Source organism: Halichoerus grypus, chromosome 11, assembly GCF_964656455.1.
Source record: "Halichoerus grypus chromosome 11, mHalGry1.hap1.1, whole genome shotgun sequence".
Classification (NCBI taxonomy): domain Eukaryota; kingdom Metazoa; phylum Chordata; class Mammalia; order Carnivora; family Phocidae; genus Halichoerus; species Halichoerus grypus.
Genome location: NC_135722.1, coordinates 3,751,032 through 3,761,109, shown reverse-complemented (window position 1 = coordinate 3,761,109; position 10,078 = coordinate 3,751,032). Strand labels below are relative to the sequence as shown.

Genomic DNA, 10,078 nt, shown 5'->3' with positions numbered 1-10,078 from the left:
GGAGGTGGGTGGCCTGGCCCCCTGCGCTACGGGGACCAATGCCTCCTCCTGCAGGGCACCGGGGGGCCTCCTGGGGGCCAGACGAGGCGTCGCAGCTAGGGAGGCAGAGCTTGTAACTGGCCCTCAAGTCCCCACCCAGGAGCTGTGTGCCTTCGGACACGTCCTGCCTCCTGAGCCTTGGCTTTCCCACCTGTGAGGTGGGTGACACTCTGGTACTTGCCACACAGGGTGAGCACCCCCCACCCTCAGGGTGCTCTTGGGCACAAGACTCAGTAAGGGGGCTTACAGACTGGGGGACGGGGCTGGATTCCACTGCATTTACCTACGAGCTTTTAAACTGACCTTCAATCCTTTTTCCCTTTTGGGTTCATTCTCACTGCTTAGAAAACACTAAGCTGGTTGAGGAGAGCGCCTGGGGTTGAAGAGGAGAAAGGGATGGGATTGCTTGTGCAGGTCTCCCTTTGAAGCCCTCTGCGGCCCCATCCTTAGCACCCCAGGACCCCCCAAGGCCCGGTTAGATGGGCCTGGTGTCAGCAGGGTGGTGGCCCCTTCTCAGCTGCTGCCCCCTGAACCCTTGCCAGGGGGGCCAAGGCCTTCAGCCTGGGGGCCTACTCCCTCCTTGTCAATTGACAGAAGCAGGGTCCCCCTCATTTGGGGGCCCACCCAAGTGACCAGGCAGTGAAGGACTCCTGTCCTCTGTAACAGCATCCCACAGACCGGCCAGCTTAAAGAAGAGGGATTGACTGTCTCCGGGTCCTGGAGACCGGAAGTCCACGATTCAGGGCTGCCTCCTGGGGAGGCTGGGAGGGCGAGTCTGGGCCAGGCCTCCGCACCGGCTGCTGCTGGTTTGCCGGCGATCTTTGCCATTCTCTTAGGCTTGCGAAGCTCTCACCCTGCCTCCGCTTCCACGTTCACACGGCATCTCCCTGTGTTCAAGTCTGTCTCCAAATTTCTCCCTCTTCCAAGGACACAGTCGTAATGGATCGGGGCCCACCTTACCCCAGTGGGACCTCATCTCTGCTTGATTATATCTGCAATGACCCTATTTCCAAATAAGGCCAGCTTCTGAGGTCCCGAGTAAGTCCCCCTAACTGAGGTGAACTTTGGGAGATGCAATTCAACCCGTAACTCCCTCCTAACCCAGGCCCGAGGTGAAGCTGCTTGGGCTACCGACGGGTCCGCACTGACCCGGGCACAGCCTGCCCGCTGCAGAAAACACATTCTCCTCGCCAATCTGTTTTAAATATTAACCACCAATGCCTGGATGTCTCCTTTCTTCTTTAGGGAGCATCCGTCAGTAGCGTTGCAATGAGGGCTGGGTGGGTACGATGCTGCCACACCTCCCCTGCTACATGCCCGGGGCACGGTCACCACCTGAACCTGCTTCCTCATTGGTGACTTGGGAGCCATGGTGGCACCGGCTCCATCCCATCCCACATCCCTCACCAGCGCCGCCCGCGAAGTCCCAGAAAAGTGAGCCACTGCCCATGCCCTGTAGCTCTCACTCAGGTGACCCCCCCCACTGCCATTGTCGGGGGAACAGCGGTGGGGGGGGCAGGGAAGGCACCCGGTCCAAGACGGACCTTGGCCACCTACTGGCTGAGGACCCGGGCAAATCACGTCTCCTCCCTAAGCCTCCAAGTTTGCTTTCTTAGGCAAAGACAGGAACGCTCAAGGCTTTGGTGGCAGGTCGCAGCAAGGATAAAGGAGTTCAGAGAGTCCTACCTGGCATACAACCCAGGTGCTCAGGACTGTCCACGGAGAAACACACAGCGGCACGATGGAGGGACTTGTTTTGGAGTTCTCAACGAAGTAAACCAGTTCCTCTCCCTCCCCCACCCCCGCCTCGTGTGCACACGAACAGGAACAGAACAGGAACACACACGCACACACACACACACACACATGCATTAGCCTCTTCTTTCCATGCACACAAACCACCTATTGGTTTCAAAAAATAGCAATCTTCCAAACCAGGGGCTTAAATGCATCTTTAGCTTGATTCCTCAGAGTACAGTCTTACATTTTAAAATAGTGACTTGGCACAGACGCTGCTATCCTCCCAAGCAAATATGTTTCCAGTAAAAACTGCAAGTGTCTCCTCAGGCTGCGTTATAATCTATTAAATAACAAAGTAGAATAAAATACTTCAATGTTTCGGTTACACAAACGCCCACTCGTCCCACAGCGGAGCTGCAGGGAGGCTCCTGAGGCAGCCGTCGGTTTTCCCCGTGGGCGAGGCGGCGCCTGGCCAACGGAAGCCCACAAAGGTGCGGATTGAAAGCAGCCCTCCCTCTGAGCCCCGACTCCCTTCTGATCTGACCCCGTTTGAGAGAATCGGGGAGGGCTGGGCCTCCAGACACCAGCCAGGCAAAAGCAGGGGAGGGGCAGGGAAGGGGCCAGGACGGGGCCAGCCGGGCCGGTGGATGCTCTGCACCTGCTGGGCTGGCCGCTCGCTGGGAGCCCGCCTGGGGCCGGAGGGTGGACGGCCTTCTCTGCGCTGGGGCTGGCGATCTACGCACGGCCTCCCCGGGTCCGCTTCCTCTGCCGCCGCCGCCGGGGCTGGGTGCCCTTGCCGGGGGGCCCGGGCAGGTCGCCACGGAGCCCGGCCCCCCTCTGGAGCAGCCGCACCATCTCATGGTCCTTGTGGTCCAGCACGCGGGGCAGGAACAAGGAGGACTTCTGGGTGCGGCGCGTCTTGAAGCCCCTGCGGGGCCGGCCCTTGCCATTCACGGACACATACCACAGTCTCTCGGCGCTGGGCTGACGCTGCGCCCCCGGGCCGCTGGGCACCGTGCGGTACAGCCGTGAGGCGTACGTGTTGTAGCCCAGCTCGTGGATCCGCTCCACGAACTCACACTCGGCGTTGTAGCTCTCCTGCGGGGGGCAGAAGGCCTCGGTCAGCCGCTGGGGAGGCCATGGAGGCCCCCGCGGAGGCCCCCACGGAGGCTGGGGAGCAGGGTCTTGGGGACCGACTGTCCCTTTGCCAGGTCTCCCTCTCCTCCTCCCTCCTGCCTGGTCCAGCACTTATCTGACCCATGACACCCATGCCTAGGCTGTGCCCGTCCTCCCTCTGAGTCTGGTGAACCTGGCCTTCGGGGTTCAGCTCCTCTGCCAAGGTTTCCTGAGCCCCTGGGGAGAGTGCTCCCCCAGCTCTGTCCCCCTGGCACTGACTGAGGAGGGGGGGCGTCCCGGCTCAGGGACGTGTGGCTCTCTCAGCAGAGCAGAGACAGGGCCTGTCCTCGATCTCTGCTGGCGGCAGGGACATCAGCAGGACATCTGGACACAGGAGGAGGATGGTGCCCCAGACTGCTCTTGGAAAATGTGCATGAAAGAGAGAAGAAATGGACACTGGGATTTGGCTGGGTTTTCATGAGCCTGGCTTGTCCATTACACTTGAGTTTAGGTCCTGGCTCTGGGCCTTGAACTCGGAGAGGGGCTGTTTTGGCCTCGTGGTGCTTGCCCCAGGCACATGGAGCAGAAGCCAGGAGCCCAGCCCGAAGCCTGTGCTCAGCAAGGGCACAGACACTGTTGTTGTCAGGGCAGCTCAGGGGCGGGGGCGCCCGCACAAGTGGGGTGTGGAGGAGACCGCTTCAGAGGCAGAGACGAACAGGGCCCCGTGTGCTTCTGGGACAGGCTGGGAGGCGTGGGCTGGGCCTGGGTCTCTGCCTTCTCAGAGACAGGCATCCGGACGGAGAGAGGCAGACTCGTAACTCAAGGGGCTTTCACCAACGTCCCTTGGGCCACCTTGTGGGGTGCCTCCAGGTCGGGGCTGGGGGTGAGTCTGACTTACACCAACCCAGGTGAGGCTTCGGTCTGAGCTGTAAGCAGGTGGGCATGCCAAGCACCCCCTGGGCTTCCCTCCTCACCCCATGCCAGGGGGCAGGGCTGGGGGGCAGGGGGAGGTGGGCAGAAGGAGCCCAAGACCCTCATGTCTCCATCTGCGGAGGGGAAAGGGGGCTGCTACTGAGTGCAGGTGGCTCAAAGGGCCCCGGGCCCATTCTCAGGGGGGCACAGGCTGGTTGGGGCCTGACCCACGAAAGGGACAGCATGAGACCTGGAAGGGCCACAGGATGCATGATGGTCAAGCACCAAATACCTCCTCCCTGATGACGTCCAAGTCCAGAGGGAAGGGTGGGGGCTCCCGTTCAACTGAAAGAGGGAGCTGCCTCTCCCCATAACCTCAACCTCTCTCTGCTGTCCCACCCCTCGGGGGGTGCCCAGAATGCCCTGGGTCACAGTACAGGTGCCACTGACAAAGACCAGGCCTGGAGTGGTGGCAGACCCCAAATCCCAGAGGGTTATGATGCTGTTCTGGTCTGTGCTCAAGGCCCCATATGTAGTGTGGGGATCAGGGGCCATCTGGGGGTGAGCGGCTGGGCTCAGGGCAGACCCCCATGTCAGGCGCCTACATTGGTGTCTGGTCCCCACACTCAACCATCAGGAGCTCAGGGACAGAGCAGGCTCTTCTCCCCAGCCTCTCTGTCCCATGGCTGAGGCCCAGGAACCAGGAAGCCAAGGGTTTTCTTGTTGTGGGACAACTGAAGGGACCCAGTCTTGCGAGCCTCCAAGAGTGAAGAGCGCAGGCCCTCCAGAAGGGGGTCCTGGGGCAGGTAGAGCTTGCACCTTGTAGGGGCTCCTAGAGAGGTCAGGATGACCAAGAGGAGGGTATCGGCTCAGGGCCAGGGTCACAGATGCCAGGGGACCCCAGGTGAGACCGTGGCAAGAGTTCCCAGTGCCTCTCTGGGTCCTGCTGTCCCACCCCAGACCCTGTGCTCTACAGGGCCTTCCCCCCAATCACTCCCCCCACCGGGGCCACCTGCCGAAACTCTACTTGTCCCTGCCCGACCTCAACCTTGGGGAGCCTGCACTTCCTTCTCAGGCTCTGCCAGCACTTGGAGCCGCTCCAGAAAAGCCGGCCCGGGGTGGTGTGGAGGTGGCTGGCAAGGCTGCCCTCCCCAGTTGGTTCTGAGCCCCAGGGGACCAGGCAGGGGTGTGCAGGGAGGGCGGGAAGGTGGCTGGCTGCAGGCAGCATGGTGAGCAGGTCGAAGGTGTGAGGAGGAAGCCGGCTGACAGGTACCTTCCCAATGAGGGGACATTTAGGAGAGAGTCATTAGGGAGAGGTGGGCTTTTCTGATGGGGGCATTCCAGTCTGGAGAACCCAGCAAGGTTCCAGAGGCTGCGGTGGGAATGATGGTGGAAAGTCGGAGCAGAAGGCGGTCTGGGCAGCTCCCCTGGGGGCCAAGGCACCTGGGGGATAACTTGTGGGGGATGGGGAGCTCCACGACACCGGAGGCCACGACAGCAGTGAATTCACAGTTGAGTAAGATCCTGAAGCAAACACCTAGCAGAGAGTGTGATCTACGGTAAATGCCCACGGCATTGGTGAATGAAGGAATAAATGCCTGATGGATGGATGGATGGATGGGTGGAAGGAAGGAAGGAAGGAAGCCATTGTTGCAGCTTCTCAGCGACAGCAGACACAGGTAGACTCTGACCCACTGGGATCCCCCAGGTCATGTTTTGTTTTGTAACCCAAAGCCCTGGGCCTGCCCCCCCCCCCCCCGAAGAGGTGTCAAAGTCCTTAGACTTCCCCTTCTGATTCAGCCCTCCCTGCCCAATCTATGAACTTCCTCGGTGTGGATGGAGGGCCCTCTGGGACCAGCAAGACCTGCATCATCACTGCCAAGAACAAGAACTCCTCACCGGGGCCCCTCTGCATAAGGAACAGAGGTGTCTGTAGGTGGTCTAAGGTCATTTGAGGAACAGAAAGTCCATTCTGCCCACTGGGCACCAGGGGCCCAGGGCTGAGGCTTTTGGAAACCACAGTCCACCTCAAGAAAAAGTCAGACCAGCCCCGGGCCTGAGGGTATGTCCTTATAAGCCACGATTGGTGTCTGCAGACTCTGGGAACACTTGCAGGAAACGCTGGAAACCAGAGGGTCCCTGGCTTCTATTAAGCAGCCCCTGGGTCAGAGAAAACAAATGGGCTCATTCCAACTCTTGCATTTCCTTTAGCAGAATAGCAAAACAACAACAACAACAAAAAAAAAACCCCAAAAAACAACAACAACAAAAAACCTATGATAAAATAAGCAGCTTAAAGGAGTGTTTTCCTGCAACTCTTCCCTGATCACACTTTGCCCAACTTCCAGACAGGCAGGGAGAGGCTGGTGTGTGGCCCCTGCAAACAGGCTCAATGGAGAGAGGGGGCTGCAGGGAGAAGGTCCTCGGATTGTGTTGTCTAGGTTCCCTGCAGATGGAAAACCTCTCATTGCCCAAGGGGGTATCAGCCGAATTGCACGCAATGACTAGTTGGAGGTAGCAAATTTCCTGCATCCCCGCCCCGGCCCTTGGGGGAAGGACATTGCCAATGCCCACGGAGTCACAGGACCCTTTTTCTGTTGTGGGGGCCCCAGGCGGTATACAGACTGGGTTCCAAATCTGTGTGCCTGGGACACGGGTCCTGTGTCCCTTCCTCTAGGTTGGGTCCTAAGAACTAACAGCTCTTGCCTTTCCACCCTGGGAAGAACTGGATGTGCCATGCCCTGCTTCCCCGCCCCCCACCCCCTCCAGGAGCGCTCTGCTTGAGCCCACAGAAAAGCTTTGCCCAATACACAGTCACGCTGTGCCCCAAGGCTCACCAGGTCCATTTATATCGGTGGAAACTTGGGGGTAATCTCTGCCTTGCTCTCAGCGACCTTGAGGGAAGGGCAGTAGTAGGGAACAGAAAAGGTCTGGAGGAGCATTTTCAAACCCAAGGGCACTGGAGAACTTAAGACAAGTCTCACCCCCAGTGGGGTCCTCCCCGTGGGCCATGCTCCAAGCCAGCCAACCTGGCAGCTGCCTCCTACAGAAGCAGCTGGAACAGCACTGGGTGTCAAGACCCAGGACCTGAGATTCTGGTCCCAGCTGGGGTCCTGCAGGTCCCCATGCTGCTGGACAAAGCATTTTGCTGCCCACGTCCCCTCTGTCCCCCGATGAGATGTCCAAGGGAGATGGCTGCCCCACGCATGAGTGCCCACGGGAGAGGTCGGACTCACCGAAGCATAGAGCCGCCCCCTCTTGTTCATGGCCAGGTACCGCCCCGAGAAGAGCCCCTTGATGGCCACGATGCCCACCTCCACCGCTGTCATCTCCAGGATACCTGGGAAGAGTTGTGAAGGCTCATCACTCCCCGCACCTCCCACACAGCCCAGTGCCGGGGGCGGAGGGCCCAGGCTGGGCGAGGTGAGGGCACCACACGCTCGGGTGGGGCGGTGGGGGGGGGGGATGACCTGGGAAGTTCAGGGGAAGGAGAAGTCACTGGATGGAAGGTGAAGCAAGGGGAGCATCAGGGAAGGCTGCTCCAAGGAGAAGAATTCCAATACGACTGACATGTCTACGTGCTGAGTGCCAGGTGCTAAGGTCCTGCAGGATGTCAGTTTCGTGATCTGACAGACCAGCGAGCTGAGACTGCTGAGGTTAGGTGACTTTCCCAAGACCACACATATGTGTGTGAGCTGGAATTCAAACCTGGGCTGCAGACACCAGTGTTGGAACTCTCCAACGGCACAGCCCCTGCTAGAGGGTCTGAGGAGTCTGGGGCAGGGGCGAAGCTGGGGCCCTGATGAAGCCAGGGGATAACATAATCCACGCAGTGCATTGAGGGGGCCACCCAAACTCATTGGCAATGGACCTGGGCAGGAGATAATTGTCCAGGGCAGGGTCCAAGCAGGATACAGGCTCTTAGCAGGAAGCGGGGTTAGACGCTGGAGCTCACCGAGGGAAGGGGCCCTGGGCTCTCCCACTCCCCACTGCATGTAAGGAAGTTTCAACCTCCCCTAACCTTCCTTCTGGATGCAGGAGTGCTTTTTCACCAGAGGTCCTGTAACAAAGGCCCGAGTGGGGCCATTGTGCCCCCCCCAGAAGGGCTCCAAGGGGCGCTGGAGCAACAGCGATGCCCTCTGGGGTGGGGGGCTCTCTGGGCGCGCCCCTGGCCCCCAACATGGCAGCAATCCCAGGGCCCAGACGCCAGAGAAGCAAGCGTCTGGATGCGGGACAGGCGCAGCCGCGGATGCGCTGCCCTCCTCCGCCTCCAGGCTGCCTGCCTTGGATACCCCGAAAATGTTGATGCTCTGTGACTCCAAGGGGGAGACTGGATTTGGAGAGCACCGGGGTGTTGCTGTAAGAGGAGCACGGGCGCTCCGGCAGCCCCATCCTGCGCACAGGGACGGGGACGCGAGTGCCCAAGGCGCGGCTCCAGAGGCATCCTCCCACGACGCCCTCTCCAGGGCTGCGACTTTCCTAGAAGAAGCAGCGGTTTCCCGCCGCTGCCTTCAGTCCACCGCCGGCTTCCTACCCTCGGCGCGGGGGCGAGCGCCTTGGGATGCAGCAAAGGAGCCCCGGACCCTGGCCACGCTCCCACGCTCCCCACTGCGTTCCTGCCGCGCTGGGAGCTCGGGCCTCCTGCTCCCCATCAAGCCGAGCTGCTTCAGTCCCCTGGCTTCGCGCTCCTCTCAGGGAGGCTCAGCACGAGCCAGGGTCCCCGCGGCCAGAGGAGCCAAACCCTGGAGCCCCGCCGGACTCCCGCGCGAGCACGGGGCGGGAGCATACCTGTGTCCCCAGACCCAGGCGGAGGTCCCTCCGTGCGTCTAACTCGTATCCCGCGGCCCCCCACCCCGAAGCGGCGCGCCCACCCTGCCTTTCGCTCTGCGGCCCAGGGCGGAGGCGCGAGGGCTGCGGTCTGGCCCGGGGGCATGGTTCTCTACCCGCCGCGGCAGCAGCCCAGGAGCCCCGCTCCGGCCCGGCGAGGGTCTTCCGCGTGGAGGCCGCGACTCGGGGCGGCCACCTGGGCGACAGCGATCAAGGAGGGCGGAGCGGCCGGCGGGGCGCCCCGGGGTCGGCAGGAGGAGGAGAAGTCGTCAAAATAATAAAGAAGATGATAAATGCCACGTCCGGAGCCTTTTCTCCGAAAAACTCAAAGGGCTCGAACTTGTCAGGGCCACAGAACCCAGCCGAGCGGGGCTGCCGACCACGCGTCCACAGGGGGGGCATCGCTGTTGCTCCAGCGCCCTTTGGAGCCCTTCTGGGGGGCCACAGAACCCCGGGGCTGCCGACCACGCGTCCCCTCGGACTTGAGACCCCCAGCTCCCCTCGCGCTGCTCTCCCCGACGCGAGGGGACGGCAGGGGACCCCGGCGGGCGCCCTCCGGCCCGCTTTCCCGGGCACCCTTGGCGCGCCAAGCCCTCCCGGGCGCTCCTCCCGGGGACGCCGCCGCCGCGCCGCGGGGCCCGACACTCACTGTAGGCGCTGTTCTCCAGGCTGCCGTTGACGCGGCCGCTCGGGTGCAGCTGGAGGTGGTACTTGGTGGCGCAGTAGAGCTTGCGGCGCCGGGGCGCCCCGCCGAGGTGCTCGTAGACGCCGCCGCGGCCGCCCGCATCGCGCCGCAGCCGCGCCCCGGGACCCGCGGCGGGCCAGCCGGGCTCCAGCAGGCTGAGCAGCAGGATCCAGATCAGGCCCATCGTGGCATCGCGCCCGCCCCGCGGCGGCGGCGGCTGCAGGCGAACTCGGCGCCCATGGAGGGGGCGGCAGCCGGGCCGGGGCGAGGCGCTCGGAGCCGGCTCCCGCGCCAGGCCGTGCCGACTCGGGCTCCGCGTTGAGTGGGGGAGGGGAGGGGCGGGAGGGAGCGGGGGTGGGGGGGGAGAGGCGGGGGGGAAAGAGCGGGGAGAGAGAGAGAGAGGCACCTCCTTTAATTTTCACCCAGGATCGGGTGAAATTTCCGTTGCTGCGCAAAGCGCTGAAAGAAAAGACGGTTCGGCAACAAAAGGCCGACGTGGTCCCCCGGCGGAGGCGCGGGAGGGGCGGGGAGCCCGGCGGGGCGCGGGGTTCGGGCCGGGTGTCGCCCGCGCCCGCTCGCCCCCCGCGCAGCGCCGTCGAGCCGCGGCTCCGCTCCTCCGCGCGCCCCGCGCCCCCGCGCGCCCTCCCGGCTCTGAAAGGTCCCTTCCCGCCCCTCCCCCGCCCCCTCCCCCAGGCCAATTATGCCTCCGAAAATTATAGACCGAGGCCTCGAGGCGGTCGCCCCAGGCCCTGTCACCCC

At 62.5% G+C, this 10,078-nt stretch overlaps 1 protein-coding gene across 1 annotated transcript; it reads right to left on the bottom strand.

Moving 5' to 3' along the window:
- Nucleotides 1–2,514: 2,514 nt before the first annotated feature.
- On the bottom strand, nucleotides 2,515–9,503 carry FGF3 (fibroblast growth factor 3). The gene is made up of 3 exons (XM_036099566.2): nucleotides 9,284–9,503; nucleotides 7,044–7,147; nucleotides 2,515–2,877 (listed from the first exon to the last, which is right to left on the bottom strand). Exons 1-3 carry the CDS (start codon nucleotides 9,501–9,503, stop codon nucleotides 2,515–2,517), a joined length of 687 nt encoding a protein of 228 aa, XP_035955459.2.
- Between the last annotated feature and the right edge of the window lie 575 nt (nucleotides 9,504–10,078).

Coding starts and splice junctions, on each gene's coding strand:
- FGF3 (XM_036099566.2), bottom strand. CDS start 9,503: ATGGGCCTGATCTGGATCCTGCTGCTCAGCCTGCTGGAGCCCGGCTGG. Junction 7,148..9,283: donor CCTGGAGAACAGCGCCTACA/GTGAGTGTCGGG, acceptor AACTCTTCCCAG/GTATCCTGGAGATGACAGCG. Junction 2,878..7,043: donor GGGGGCGGCTCTATGCTTCG/GTGAGTCCGACC, acceptor TGCCCCCCGCAG/GAGAGCTACAACGCCGAGTG.